This window comes from Rhinolophus sinicus, chromosome 8 (assembly GCF_057876585.1).
Source record: "Rhinolophus sinicus isolate RSI-liver-muscle chromosome 8, RSI-T2T, whole genome shotgun sequence".
NCBI lineage: Eukaryota > Metazoa > Chordata > Mammalia > Chiroptera > Rhinolophidae > Rhinolophus > Rhinolophus sinicus.
The window spans coordinates 13,235,904-13,251,649 of record NC_142508.1 but is presented as its reverse complement, the minus strand read 5'-3'; the positions used below and the strand labels follow the sequence as shown (position 1 = coordinate 13,251,649).

At 42.8% G+C, this 15,746-nt stretch overlaps 1 protein-coding gene across 1 annotated transcript in view; it reads left to right on the top strand.

Moving 5' to 3' along the window:
* LRGUK (leucine rich repeats and guanylate kinase domain containing) overlaps positions 1-15,746 on the top strand; it is a 74,130-nt gene that overhangs the window by 46,665 nt on the left and 11,719 nt on the right. The window contains exons 12-15 of the mRNA XM_074315353.2: positions 3,975-4,071; positions 7,920-8,033; positions 10,116-10,317; positions 10,654-10,749. Coding sequence (XP_074171454.2) covers positions 3,975-4,071; positions 7,920-8,033; positions 10,116-10,317; positions 10,654-10,749 — 509 coding nt within the window. The remainder of the gene's footprint in view (positions 1-3,974; positions 4,072-7,919; positions 8,034-10,115; positions 10,318-10,653; positions 10,750-15,746) is intronic.

The following is a 15,746-nucleotide window of genomic DNA, read 5'->3' as shown; positions in this document are numbered from 1 at the left end:
TATTGGTGTGGCTGAGAGATTGCGCTCTCGTCTTAGGTTTGATTTTACTATTTCTTCTTGGTTTTTCAAGTAGGTTGGATGGTCTTTCTTTACATGGATTATTAGTGGCCTGGAAATAGGGATTAACTGCCCTCAAAGTCTCTCTTATGTCCAACCTTTATATTAACGACACAAATCAGTGGCTTCCTGGAAGAGTGATAGAGTAGTGAGGGAAACACAAAACAATGTACCACATGCCTGTTCGTCTTCCAGATTTAAGGCCGTTTAAGTGATCTAAACAGTCATGAAAGAAAACTTGATTCTCCTTCCTTAGATCTCTGTTTTATAGCACTCCCTATTGTGAACATTTTTCACGATGTTGACTACTAAATATATTTTCCTTTTAACACTGTAATACAGCAAAATAGAAGACCACAGCTCTTCAACTAAATGAGATGATGTGAGCTGCAGCTACCTAAATGTTGCTTATACAAATGCAACAGACTAGTAGAATGGTTCACGGAGTCATTCAGTCAGTATTTATTGAGTGCCATCCATGTGCCACGTGCCAGCGATAAAACTGTAAAGCAAACAGACATGGGTCCTGGCCCCCTGGCAGCTTACAGTCTGGTATGGGATTTAGACAGGTATGCCGCCTAACAAGGTACCAGTTTGATGGATGCTGTGATGAGGGAAGTCAGGCTTCTCTGTGGCAGAAGTAAAAGAGGAGTGGGAGGTGGGGCTTGAGCGGGGCTCGGGGTGATGCATTTCAGACCGAAAGAACTGAAAGTACCCTCTGTAGTAAAGCTGAGCTTGACACATGAATGGAGAAGGCAGAAGACGAGACTGAAAAGATAGCGAGGGTTCTGGTCATAAAGGGTCTCTAAGCAGGACAGTGTCGTGTATTAGAGTGTCAGCTGCGTTTTAGAAAGTTCACCACCCTGTGGGCAGTTTGGGAGAGCGCTTGGGGAGGAAGGCTGGGAAGAGGAGACCAGATAGGGAACAGTGACAGGTGACAATGGTGTGACTTAGGAAGTGGTGTGTACTTACTGGAAAGTCGGCAGAGTAGTGGCTTCCTGGAATTTGGTACTCAGACACAGTATGTGCTGGAATCTTCTAGGTTGATGATTTCTTAAATTGTGCCCAGCAGTTTATTGACATATAATTTGCGTTGAACATGAGGGCCATTTTAATCTGCCTCCCAAATACCCTAGGAATACCTGCACTTTCGTGGATACCCCTTGAAAGAGTTTGCTTACTAACAACATGGTGTGCTAGGATCTGCTTGAATTTAGATGCACTCGCAGCCAAGGCTCTGCCTAAATATTTTCAGTAACAGGAAGTTTATTATTTCCTGAGGCAATCTGGTGTAGAATCGAGATTCTAAATCTGCCTGCTTCCGCATCACACTGAAAAAATTGCTACTTCCCCATCCACCTGCTAGCTCTGCTTAGATTATCTTTTTCTTCCTATTGCATTTCCTTGGATATTTGAACAGTCCATCATTTGGCCTGGCCGTCTGGATTCCTTTCCCTCCTGATCCTCTCCTCCTCTCTGTGGACTTGGCTTGTTAGGATCCTTTCTGACAGCTGGCCAATGAATTCACCTTTAGACTATCTAACTCACCCTTAGACCTTTAGGACCAGTGTTGCCTGGGGTTAATCTCCAACTCAGTTCCTTTGTCTGTTAGGTGAAACTAGTGGGGAGTAGGATTCCCATTACAAGCCATGATTTAACTAATTTACCATGATTTATGATAAACTCATGGAAATTTAAATTATAGCTGAAATTACATTTCCAGGGGAGAGGAAGTCTGTGGAAGGTGATAGCCAACGCACATTTCTTTGTCTAAAATTTGGCAGTAGTTTTTCCTAAGTAAATTTAGTGAAACGCTGCCTTCACTCTGAAGTATTTCCTTTTTAAGATGTTCATCTTGGGGCGGCATACTTCACAGCAGGTGTTTCTGCATATGTGAAAACTGGATGACAGATTCAAAAAACCTCAGGTCATCTGAGGTCCTTCTTAATAGAGAGCACTCCGCAGTGGATGCCGGTTCTGTCATCAGCGTTCTCCCCATCGGTGAAGCCATCTCTTTGTCTCTCTGCCTAGAAGCTTCAAATTGCTTTTTTGCTCTGTCTTCCCTGTAGAAATCCTGAAACAATTCCTGCCGCTCAGTGTCTCCGTTGGGAAATGCAACAAAGTAAAAGCCACACTGAGGGTCCACTGCCGAGTCACTGATTGATCATTCATGACTATCGAGGACCCCAGGAGGCTGAGGGTCCCTGCCAAAGTGTGGGAAGAAATACCAGTGTGTTCAAACAGCAAAGTAGATGTCATGACGATTTGACAGTCTTCTAGAGTGTCCTCTCTTTCCTGAGCACGCAATTCAAGTGTGACATTGAGACCTCAGAATGTACTAGTATAGTTAATTCTTGGTCATCATGGAAGCTGAACAGTGGTATGAATTATGAAAACTTTATTTGTCTTTGTAATGGAGGGACTTTTGAGGTTGTGACTCTGCCCTCTGTGGGGTCACCATGGCCTTGCCACTTTGTCACATTACTTAATTGCTATGCCTCAGTTTCATCATCTAGCAAATGAAAACAATAACGTCCACCTCATGTATTTTTCAGGAATAAATGAAATAGCATGTCAAGTGCGTACCCATTCCCATCTCCTATTTTAAAACAAAAAATGAGTTTGCATTCCCAGACCTTAACATTGAAGACTGAGAATGCTGTGTAGTCAAGCGTCCTGGGCTAGCTGGGACCCCCATGGTTTAGCTCTGGGACCGACACTGGCCTGCTCTGTGGCCTCAGACCAGTCATTTTTATAGTCACCTGTGAAATGGAGCTCATCGCAGCTGTTGACCACTTCACATGTTTCATGTTTTCATTCATGTTACAAATATTTAGCAAGTGCCTCCTATGCCCTTGGAATGCAATGCAAACAAGATGAACACGATACAGTGCTCCCCTTGTAATTCAGAGGTCCTGCTGGGGAAGACAGGAGAAAACCAGATACACAGAGACAAGAAGGTAGTTCTGGTGATAAAGAGTAATTGGGGGTGTGGAGGACTGAGGTCATTTTGGGCTGTGCTCAGAAGGCCTCTCTGGTGGAGCTCAGAAGCCCACGTAGCACTGGACCCATGGATTCCCAGAGGAGGCAGTGCCCAGAGCTGCTAGGTGCTGACAGCTCAGCGGAAAGAGCTCACGTCTGCCCTCAGGAGGAGATGGGGTCTGGAAAGCTCACGTCTGCCCTCAGGAGATGGCAGGGGTCTGGTCATAAAGGGACTCTAAGCAGGACAGTGTCATGTATTAGAAAGAGTGTCAGCTGCATTAGCTGCGTCAATGACACTGTCCTGCTTAGAGACCCTTTATGACCAGACCCCTGGCTCAGTGGAAAGAGCTCACATCTGCCCTCAGGAGGAGATGGGGTCCAGAACGGGGAATGGGGGTGCAACTGGCAGCAGGCACTGAGGTGATGGCCGTATAAAGAAAAGGTGCAGAACCCAGCAATAGGGGGTCAAGAAAGGCTTTTGTTGTTGTTGGCAGGGAGGGGGTGACACGTAAACTGAGTCCTGAGGGACACATGGGCTAGCCGGGTGGAGGGATGAGGAGAGGAGCATGCAGGAAATGCCCACAGGTCAGAGAGAACACGAACACACACGGGTGGAAAATACATGAGTAATAAATATTGTTAGACTTCCTAAAGGATTATGTGATGGCCGAGGAGGGGGTTCAGAAGACCATAAATAACAACGAGTAAGAGTTTGGTGTTGCTCATCGGAATGTTTTAGCATCCCTCTAGAGTCTAGTGGCTGAATATAGTCTCGCCTCAAAACCACAGGGGCCTCACAGGGGTCTCACCAGTGTGTTACTTGATGGTTCCTGGATCAATTTCAGTTTTTTAAAGTATACTTCATACTGAACTCATTTCCATGTTGAATTGCAAGTTACTAGATATAGACCTGGTTATCTATTCTATGTTTTCAGGGCCTGTCACACCACGAGACCCCCTTACTTTGGAGAAGGGGATCGAGTTGATTATCATTTCATCTCCGAAGAAGTGTTTAATGAAATGGTAAACATGGTAAGCCTGTTCTCCTTTGTTTTTGCTGCACACAAAATACTTGTACACGTTCCCTGGTAGAAATGTTAGCAAATAGTGATTTAAAAAAAAGCAAACAATTACATTTGGTCTGTTATGAGAGATGTGTTCTTACCAGGTTGTTTTTTCCTTACTCCTCTTAACACATTGCTGTTCATGTGCTGCTTTATGTTCTGATCTTGGAGAAAATATTGTAAATTTTCAGTAAGATGGAATGAGTAAACATTTTAGGAAAGTAGAAGTAAAAGCACTGCGGGAAATTCTTGTGATCTGCATTTATCAGGTGCTGCTGTTATTACTCAGATTTTACTCAAGAGAGACAGTGCCCACGGAACTGATATGATGCACGAAGCTTGCAGAACGAACATTCTAGGGATTGGTATGCTCTGTCTGGAGACCACTCATTCTGTTTGCTGTATCACTGGTGCTTTCTAATAGTTACCGTTTCATCGTAGTGTGTCCCATTCAGCTGGCCTGTCCTGGACTTACTTATACAGCCCTGACCGTCCTCTGTATCATCCCCATATGACAAGTTCTGAGACTTGGAGTCCAGGCAGTTCACTGATACAGCTGGAAGCCCTTCCTGTTAGACGGAAGAATATTCCGAATTTCTCTGAGGCCTGTGTCTTTACAAAGTGAGGGTAACTCTCCTGCATTAGTCTGTTTCATAGGAGCCCTGGGCCGTCTTACTCAATGTAAGATATTTTTCCTGAAACCCTGATCATCTAATTGGTAGTAATTCACGGCACCCTTGTCTCGGAGTTCATTTTCTTCAAGAGAATTTATTCGTTCTGTCTTAGCCTTCTCCTGCAAAGGGACCCTCACAACCCCAGTTGGTTTCATCTATCAAAGGTATATGCTAATAATGTCAATACATAGCCACCCATGACTTCAGTGTAACAGAAAGTGTATCTCATATCTTCCTCACTGCCAATGAATCTGTATCCTTTTATTTTCTCTTCACCCTGGGCCTTAATGTGGTCTGTGTTACCATTTTTTTCTATCACCAAATGAATTCTACACCACTGTTTTCGCCCTGAAGCGCCTACCAAAGGACCGGGTTAAGGATTAGTCTATACTTGTGCTTTGGAAAGATCACCCAATTAGTGATGCTCTTATAGTTAGTTACATGGCCCCTCCCGCTCTCCCCTTCTCCTTCTTTCCTCCTGTCTCTGCTCCCCACCGCCAAATCACGAAGCTGGCCTTCACCTCAGTGCGCAGAACATGGAACATTTAAGCATAGGCTCCACAGTTTCTACAAGTTTAAGTTTCAATGACCAACTTTACACGATGTGCATGTTTTCTGACATTTACGGAGACGCCCCAGTGAGAAAGTCTTACAATCCCTAGGCCACTTCCCCTCTAACCTTGTCAAAAGCACATCTTGGAAATTCTTTATAAGTTTCTCTCCTAAGGTTAATTTTGGACAGTTCTGTTTAATGTATGAAGAGTATTCTGGAACTTCATCCTTCTGGAAGTTTTAATGGGGATGTGAGGAGTTATCTGGTTATAGTAAGAAGCATTATCTAAGGATTCTTTGGGTTGAAAGACAACTAGTTCCCAAAATTCAAGTTCATTTCTCTTGTTAGAGTCTGAGGCATTTTTTTCTCGGTTCAGCGCATCTGTTGTCAGTACCCATATGCTCGTGTGCTGTTCCATACCTTGTCATATCTGTAACCAAGGAAGTCTGCTTCAGTTCCTCGTCACAGACATCACTGTGCTTCTGTACTACGTTTAGTCTTCCAGCTCTATTCCCGCTACTAAAATCCTCCTGTGTTTGAGAAGTACTGCTCACATATAGTACTTCAGGATGACGCCATTTCCTTCCGCTTGAATTTTGCTTCTGATCTCCTTCTCTTTTCTTTAAAGTGAGCTTGAGACTCTTTTATGAAGAGAGACAAACCTGGAGAGTATAGACTTGTGACACGTTTTCAGCTTTGCCGTTCACGCCCATACCCTTGGCCTTCTGTACACAGAGCACCTCCCAAACGTCCTGCTCCCCCTCCATGCTCAGCCCCCACCCCATGACAGACACCCCTGGCGTACCCCATCCCCACAGAGGTGCTGTGGGCAGTCACACCTACCCACTCAGACAGGTTCACCCAAGACCCAGTTACGCACCCCTCCCTAACACGCAGATCACCCCCCAACATGCCCACAGACAAACAAGCCCTTTTGAAGGACACACATAGTCACCTACAGAATTATTTCTTGCTTGTGGAAATAAGACCCCAGATCTGGAGGCTTCTGAAATACGATTATTGCTGTTTATTAAGAAATCCATAGGCAGGGGAAAACAAAGCGAGTATTACCGGCCAGAAGCTGGAAGATCACTTAATCTAAATTCTTTAAATAAACAGTTTAACAGGGCCTGTTTTATGCACGGGAATAGCATACAAGAGTCCTCCCAACTCTACATCCTTCCAGAAAATGTATTTGGGATCCAAAGAGAGAGGTGCTTGTACACACAAGTAAACAAACTCATAGTATAGATCTGAAAAAGGCTTCAAGTGTACATTTTGCAAAGAGGGTGGAGTCACAGTAAACACGATAAAATACACACCTGACAGAAGATTCAGGTATCTATCTATCTACCTATCTATCTATTAATAGAAAAGTAGTTACAATATTTGTTCCGCAGAACAAAGAGGGTATGACTTTGAGCGAAATAGTACGGATACTTATTACTGACTTTTTAACTTTTAGAAAGCATGATATAAACTTCTTTTGATTATGAGGGAGGTGGAGTGTGGATTTTCTTCATCATGTGCAGCAGTCCCCCTCCCCCCGCCCCAGAGACCCATTGCACCCTGAGAGATACCCTGTCTCCTGGCCTTCCAACACTGCCCCCCGACAGATGGCTCCCCCCACCCCCACAGATCCAGGACCTCAGGGTTCAGGAAGGGCGGGGTAACGCAAAGGACTCCTTTTTCTACTGTTCTTGTTGAGGATGTTGCCATTCGATAGGATTCAGCCTTCGAAGTTTCACTTCATTCTTTATTTCAAAATCCTGCATGTGAAGAGGCAAGAGTTGCCATGGTTGTCCACATTCTTATTCTTTCCACTGTTCTCAGCCTCCCAATTTAAATTAGACCTAGTGGTTTCATCAATATAATACTGTCAAAGAAAAAGTCAGACAATTTGGAGAATCGTGTTTTTACCTACGTTCGTGTTGCAAGGGCGTCCAGCTTGGGAAGAACTGGGCTTCCAGAACACACAGACAGACGGCAGTGTTTATGCTTCAAATCACGATGGGTCCCACAGTTCTGCAGGCAGTGTCCATAAAAGGCTACATTTATAAGGAAAAGCAGGATGACTCTGTTTTTCATGGCTTATCTCAGAATGCAAAGGCTTTAGATGTGCCTGTAATTCACGGCCTTCAGGCTTATCGGGGAGTACAAGGCTTTGGAGGGTGGAAGCTTTCTGGGCCTACCTGCTGTGCTGGCCCAGCCGAAATGGCTGAGGCAAAGGGCGAACTATTTGTTTTGCTCTCTCATTATTGAACCATCATTCAATAATGATGGTTTATGGTGCAGACTGGGCAGGAAGCGAGTAAGTAAGCAAAATGATCTGCTCTACCACGGCTTCAGTGCCTTCACTCGCCTCTAACATTTGATCAGCAGAATTTTTTTGCCAGCTGAGAATGCCGAATCAATTTCTCTATCATAGTTTGATTTTATGTTCATAGCTCCATGGTTGTTCTTACATAATTGCCTCCATTGGTACATTTTATGGACTCATATGAAAGTAAGGCATCGAATAATTTTCTTTATATTAAATTTCATTATGGCAGCAATTATATGAAAATCTTTGTACTTCTCAAATTTCAGGGGAAATTCATTCTAACATTTAATTATGGTAATCACAGTTATGGATTAAATAGGGACACCATAGAAGGCATCGCAAGAGATGGTTTAGCAAGCTGTGTTCATATGGAAATAGAAGTAAGTGTTTTTCAATCGACTTATTTTTAACGTGTGTGTGTGTGTGTGTGTGTGTGTGTGTATTTGGGGTGGGACAGTAGCACACTGCCAGGCGCAAGGGAAATGCATACAAAAGTGTGAGATTTTAAATGTATAATTAGTATGTGGGAGGCAAGACACATGAAAAATTGAATGACAGGAATTAGATTATAATACAAGAAACCACAATTTATTATGAGTAAAACTACCATTCAAGATTTATCTGCTAAGCTAATTCCTCGCGAAATTGTCCTTTTTCTTTGCAAAGCATGGTCTCTGTTTACATGGAGTGATAAATTAGGTAAAGCCTGATTCTTACAGGTTGTGGAACTGGTTCCCTACCCCGCAGGATGATGGCAGCTCCGTGCAGTTGACCTTGTTCCTTCATTCTTCATGAGCAATGTTCGGGCTATGGTGTCGTTTGACTCCAGTTGTTCACTGGTTGCAATATTTTCGTTCTTTTAGCGAATTAGACTTGCAGATTTCGGTAGATTTTCCTCTCTGTCCCAATATCACCCCAGTCCCAGTCTTCTTCTGTATTAGATTATACAAAAGTTTCTCCAAAATGAAAGCACGAATATCCCACTCATTTGTTTTTTAAAAAATATATAGCTTTATTAAATAAGCAAAGCTTCAAAGACACTTGATTCTTTTTTTCAAGTTACCTTCACTGAACAGTATAATACTTTTGTAGTCAGAAAACAAATAATAATAAAAAGGATCCCATGAGCCCAAACTTAAGAAAACCAAATTTGGGCACATCTTGTATTCCTTTACTATGGGCTAAATAAATCTTTCTTAAGACCTTTTTCCTCAGTGACTTGACAGCAGAAAACTGGGATCCCTTTTTGGCTCCTTGTGTGGTGTCAATATTCCTTGATGTCAGTGAAACTGGTCACGTTTCTTCCAGCTCTTTACCTTTGCTGACTGGAAATGCTGCCATTCTTACCTTTCTGCACTTGATTGGTTTTGCACCTTTAAGGAAAAGAAGCCAAAAAAAAAAAGGTCTTTTCCCAAAAATGTCTTCCTTGGACAAGAAGAAACAGAAATTCTGCATCTTCTAGTGCACAAACTCTCCCTGTGTCCTCTTCTTTCCAACTCAGCTACTCGCTCAGTGCCGGCCCCTGTTTCCCTTTGTTCCTCTTCCTCTTACTCATTTCCAAGAGGTTGAGCCTATAAATCAGGCTTTATTCCCCAATTGTCCCCAGCGAAAGCATTTTTCCAAACTGCTCTTGGTCTTGACTCTTCGAAATTGGCTTTAAAAAGAGCCTGTATTGCTTCCCTGGAATTTTTAAAACAAAGGTTTTGAATATTGAGTTAAACTGTTGATGACAGGATTGCCCTGGAAGGAACTGTCGAGTTCGCCGTTTGGAATAACTCGTTTTCGCCCACGAGGAAACTGGTGCTTGGAGAGCTTCAGGGGTTTGCACGGAGTCTAGAGTAGCCGGAGAGCTGCAGTCATGACCCAGCCCTCCCGCCTGACCACTGCTTCCCGCTGTGAGCTCCTGGTGTGGGGCTATCATGATCTTGACCTTCTCCTGCTCTGGGTCGAGTCTGTGAGGTGTAATAGGAATCAGCCAACCAGGTGGCGGATTTAGGAACAGGAAGTGTCCCAAGGAAATGACAAAGTGGTAACAGAGGAGTCTTTTCTCTCTGGTAAGACCTCTCTCTCCTGATGCTGCAGGGATGCCCTTGGAGATGAAGAAATCAAAATTACTTTTCTGTAATAAAGGTGCGGTACTGCTGCGAGTGTACCTATTTGTATGTAGTAATTTTCTTTTTTTGACAGTCATGTTCATTAGAATGATTAGTTAGAGGATACTGAGTAGAATGAATTATTATATTTCAATACTAAATGATTTATCCAATGCTAAATGATAATTTAGTATTTGATGAACAGGGAGAAGTAATCCAACCTTGAGATATTTATAGGAAAATAATAGCTAATTATGCAGATAAATTCTTCAACGTAATACTACTTGTTATACCTTATGTTGTCAGACAGCTCCAAAATGATTTCTCAATCATGTATCCATTTCTCATGTGTTAATCTTTTCTTGAAAGGGTGTAAGGAGTTTGAAAAATTCCTATTTTGAGCCTCGATACATCCTGGTAGTACCCATGAACAAGAAAAAATACGAGGGGTACTTGCGGAGAAAAGGATTATTCAGTCGTGCAGAGATTGAATTTGCTGTCTCCACAGTGGACCTTTATGTTGAGATTAATCAAACACTTCCAGGCTATTTTGACGCAGTGATCAATGCAGGTTAGTAACTGTCAGCAAAGTTTACTTTTTGAAGTGTGAGGTCACTTGGGGAAAATCCTCTTCCAAGTATATTGTTTTTGTTGGCAGAATGCAGTTTCTTGTGCTCATAAGATGGAGGCCCCTGCTTTCTTGTTGGCTCTCTGCCAGGGGTGGCCCTCTGTCCCCTGGGCTGGCCCCAGGTCCTGTCCATGTGCTGGGTTCATCTTAGAGCTCTGCCTACCACAACATCCATAAAATGAGCTGTAGTTAAAAAAATCACTGCCACCAACAGTTGCAAACTGACGGTATTTGGATGTGACTCTGTTGCTTGAAAGCACACTCTGTCATTTTCCTCAGATGACCTGGATACTGCCTACCAACAGATGAGTCAGCTCGTTAGAGAATACCTGGGATTGTCCAAGGAAACTGCTGAGAGTTTGGCTCCAACTGCAGGTACTGTCCCAGCCCTTTCGTGCCAGCATTTTTGTGGGTGTGCAGAAAGGAAAACAAATCTGTGAGCTGTCATTTGGATCCTCACCAGCCAGGCTAAAGCTGGTTCTAACTCTTTACTCCCCACCCTTCCTCTGGGGCAATCGTCCCCACAGTGAGCTGCACTGAGTCAGCCCTTTGGCCATGTCTGCACCTTTGCTTGTCTTGAGATCATGATGGAACTCAGGGGACTGCCCTTCAGATGGACATGCCCGGCAGTGCCTCGGAGACTGGCAGTAGGTCAGAGCTCAGCCTTCTAGAAGCTTGGCTCCCTGAGGGTCCCTTGAGGTGGTGTTCTGCTGGGCGGGTTTCTATTGAGCATCGTTTCAGTCCCAGAGATTTCTTCCCTCTTTTCCTCGCACTGCCCCAGTCCTCAAGAGGTTGCACTGCAGAGTATAGCAGAACAGCGCTGGTCAGAACAAGGGGCCTGCTCCTGGCCCCACTGCTCCTTTGGGCAAGCTGCGCAGCTGTTCAGAGCTTCAGTGTACTGTCCTGCTAAATGGAGTAAGGCCCCTCCACCTGCCTCATGGGTCATGAGCAGCAAGAATGTAGGATATATGAGGGCTCCTTAAAGTCTAGGATCCTAAAGCCGTAACTTAGAATTTCGGTACATGAGTAATTTGAAATGTATTTAAAAGACTCCCCCAAATCCACCTCACACCCATCAGGATGGCTACTATTAAAAAGACCCCAAAACAAAACAAAAGAAAATGACAAGTGTTGGCAAGGATGTAGAGAAATTGGGAATGTAAAATGGTGTAGCTGCTCTGGAAAACAATATGGTGGCTCCTCAAAAATTAAAAGTAGAATTACCATCTGATCCAGCAATTCCACTTCTGGGTACCCCAAAGAATTGAAAGCAGGGACTTGAACAGATGTTTGTATACCTATGTTCATAGCAGCGTTGACAAAAGCCAAAAGGTGGAAGAAACCCAAGTGTCCATTGAAGGATGAATGAATAAACAAAATTGGTATATTCATACAATGGAATATTATTTAACCTTAAAAACATTCTGACTCATGCTACAACATGGACAAACCTTGAGGACATTATGCTAAGTGACATAAACCAGTTGCAAAACCACAAATACTGTATAATTCCATATATATGAGATATCTAGAGTACTCAACCTCATAGAGACGGAAAGTAGAATGGTGGTTGCCAGGGTCTGGAGGGAGAGTGGAATGTGGGGAGTCATTGTTTAATGGGGGCAGAGTTTCATTTTTACAAGATGAAAAGAGGTCTGCAGATGGCTGGATGGTGGTGATGGTTGCACCATAATCTGAATGTACTTAATGCCACTGAACCGTACATTTTAAAAATGGTTAAGATGGTAAATCTTATGTGGTATGTATTTTACCACCATAATAAGAAAAACAGGTCTCTCAATGGGCTGAACCACGTTCACATGTTCCATATGGTAAAGTGTTAACTCGAGATTCTTGCTGCTGTACAGATGTCCCACAGCTTTGTGTGCACATGGAGTTTATAGCCTCCGTGACTCCGACCAGGTTTTTGCTTGCCAGGTTGCCTCCTGAGCAGACTGAGGCAGGCCGGGTTGTGATTTCTCCAGGGTTCAGACTAATTGTGCTGTTTTGCAATTTCACGCACTTTTCCCAGGTCAGGTGCCCCCTGGAATTCTGGAATGGGGGCGTGTGAAACTGGGAATAACCCACAGATAATGACTAAGGTTTTCCTTCTACGTCTGTCTCATAGGAAACCAGGGGCCAGGCTACAACCTACTGCCTGGAAAGTACCTGAAGAAAAGTGCACCCTGTCTGAAAATAGGCACTAATGGAGGAGTAAAGGTCTGTGCTCCATCTACAATTCAGGGACGTTAGATTAGGAGCCTGTCGGTGTGTTGACCGGCTCCGCTATGATTCTCCACATCAGGCGTCGGTTCTTGAGGAAGCTGTGTCTGCCAAGTAGCACAGTTTACCCAATGAGGTGTCCATAGCTTGATGGAAGTTTCTCTTGAGGAACTCTGGCTCCCTTTGCTTTACATCTTTGCTAACCCAGCAACCGTCTGATCTTTAATTTGGTCCCTCGGGTGGACCCGTCCCTGTGGGGCTGTCCCTTACGTTAGAATGCCCTGCCCTGGTCCCTGAGCCAGGCCCATCTCCCACTGTAAATTAATAAGTTGGTGTTCTGGCTTTTAAATCAGCCCCTTGTGGGTTTGGATAAACACGCGGCCGTCCCCTGAGCCTGACCAGTTCTAAGTAGCTGAGAAAAGCATGTTTCTGAATCAGGAGCTCTGGGGATACCCCTGAATGGTGGCGCTGGAGCAGGGTTCTGCCTCCACAGCCAGCGGGGCTCCATCTCTCCATCTTTCCTTATTCTACAGCCGTCAGAAGCACTGACTGTTGGGTGCAGGTGCCATTTGGGAAATTAATAGACCAGGTAATGTGTGCATAGGAAAATGGACTCCCATTTTAAAAGGTATAATAAAACTTCATTTATTTGGACTTATTAGGTTAGGCCTGTCTGGTTTAATGAAGAGTATGAATTATAGAACTTGTAAAATCTCAGATCATTTAATAAATGAAACTGGGCCATCCAGTTATTAACTAATAGAATTCCAGCTTTAAAAAAAGTGTAGGTGGGTGGGTTTGTATTTAATACATCAAATCACTGGCCTCAACAGCCCCTGTTTTTCTGACAGGGTTAGTATTTTAGAAAATAATGTTTTTCTTAAGAAGCCAAACACTTTGTCTTATTTATACAGTTAATCTGGGGTGGAAGTTACTTTCTTTTCTGTTGATGGTTTAAGGGTAAACTTGCATATGAAGTGACTTTGCAGAGGCTAGACATTTTTCAAGTGAGTATTTAAAAATTCTAATTAACACAGTCCTTATTAGTAAGCTTTTACAGTGTCTCTAGTGGCCCGAGAGTAAAGCAGGTGACTTCTCTGAGTTTCAGAGCTGTGAAGTAGGTGCCAAGGACTGTGGGCCAGGTGTTTACAGGTTCGCTGTAGGGGAGCCTCCTCCCCTCATTCTGGCCCCCCTCAATAATCACCTCAAAATGAATGTCGTGACTCCCAACGGGATCACCACAGGTCTTACTGGCTCTCACTTCTTTGCCTCAGCTCTGAGCTGGGTCACTCTGATTTCAATTTCTGTAGGTTAGGTATATTTGTATAAATACTTATATTACTTAGCCTAAGTGGGACCCCTAGAAAAAACAATCAATCATTTCAGTACAGTGGACTATTATATATATATATATATAACTGAGCTGTCAAAGGTAAGAAATTAAAACATATTTCAGGCTCTATGAAAGACCGTTTTGTCTGAGCAATTAGAAAACTGAATTGGATATAGGAAGCCTTAATTTTGTATTCTCAGTGTCACCAATCATCATTACTTTAGAGAAATCACTTTAATTCCTATTTCTTAAAAAAAAATCAACTGTATGTAATATTATGGACCACTGTTAGAATCTGGTCTTCCAGAGCTGAGGTTTTCCCAACTGGATTAGACCATCTGTGCGTTAGGATTCAGAACCAGCGGAAATCTAGTAACCAACGGCACTGTTTTCTTAGGAGCAGGGATCCTATATCAATGCAAATTGAAAATTATTCCCAAATATTTGAAGTAATAACAGATGGCTTTCTCTTCAGTAGTTTTGTGTTGCTAATTGGTAACTGAGCACGCAATTTTAATTTCTAAGCTTTAATGATGAGAGTGGCACAAAGTGGTAAAAGCAAGGCCAAGGTTATGAGTTCCGAGTATAGCAGGTCCCCGAGCCTGGACCCAGAAATATAAACCTTCCGTAGGGGAGAGATGAACTGAATTCTCATTTAATGCCTTTATAAAATAGTAACTTTAGGTGCAGAGCGATTATAAACCCTAGAGATCTTTGGATATGCCATTAATTAAAAATGTGGATCAATTAAGGTACAGAATTGTCTTATTATTTTTTCCCCTATAGCAATGCAGGTAATAGTCATTTCTAAAACATGAAGTCTGAAAAAAAAGCCTGAATAAACATTATAGTTTCTATAAAATAAGGGAAAACTCACTATGTTTACAACTCAATATAAGGGATGTCTTCACCTCCCATTTGTCTCTGTACAACCTATTTCTGGAATAGTCGGTGCTTCCCGTAAAGCTTTTAAAAAGCTGATCCAACTTCTATCCTGAGTTCTTGCCGTAGAGATCATAAAATAAAATTATACTTGCAAACCATTATTCAGAATTCTCACTAATGATAGGGGGAAATGATGGTGATGATAATGAGTCAAACCTGAAAATTGATCAATTTAATATTCCATAAAGTGGTACCTTTATCTCTAATAAAGGGCACGGTATCATTTGCCAACTCACATGAATTGTTAAATTGTGAAAGTGGGGAGGGGAGGGGAAATCCCTGTATGTCTGATTATAGGAAATCAGGAGGACTTAAAAATGTAAAGAACCTTCAACATGGGTTTTACTGTCTTTATATTTTTCTGCGTTTTTTAAAATTGCTTTCTTATTGTGGAAAAAAATAACAAAATTTGCCATTTTAACCATTATAAATGTACAACTTAGTGGCAATAATTACACTCAAAATGTTGCCTAAGCATCACCACTACCTATTTCCAAAATTTTTCATCACCCCAAACAAAAACTCTGTACGCAGTAAGCAATAATTCCTCCCCTGCCCCTGATAACCTCTCATCTATTTTCTGTCTCTCTGAATTTGCCTATTCTAGATGTTTCTGCTGTTCTGATATTTTATTTTAGCCTTGTTTCTTGACTGAAATTAAATTTTAATTTATAACTGTTGTACACTAAGGAGATAAGAATGATGAACGGGGCATCTCCTCAGAAGCCCCACCAAGCGGCAAGTTTCCCTTGTCCCCACTCTGGTCCCAGAGACATCTGGTGTGACTGAGGCAAAGGGGACATACCCAGACTGGGCGTTTCAGTGAGAACCTGGAGTAGTCCAAGGTCATCCTGCTTTGTGGGAGAGGGAA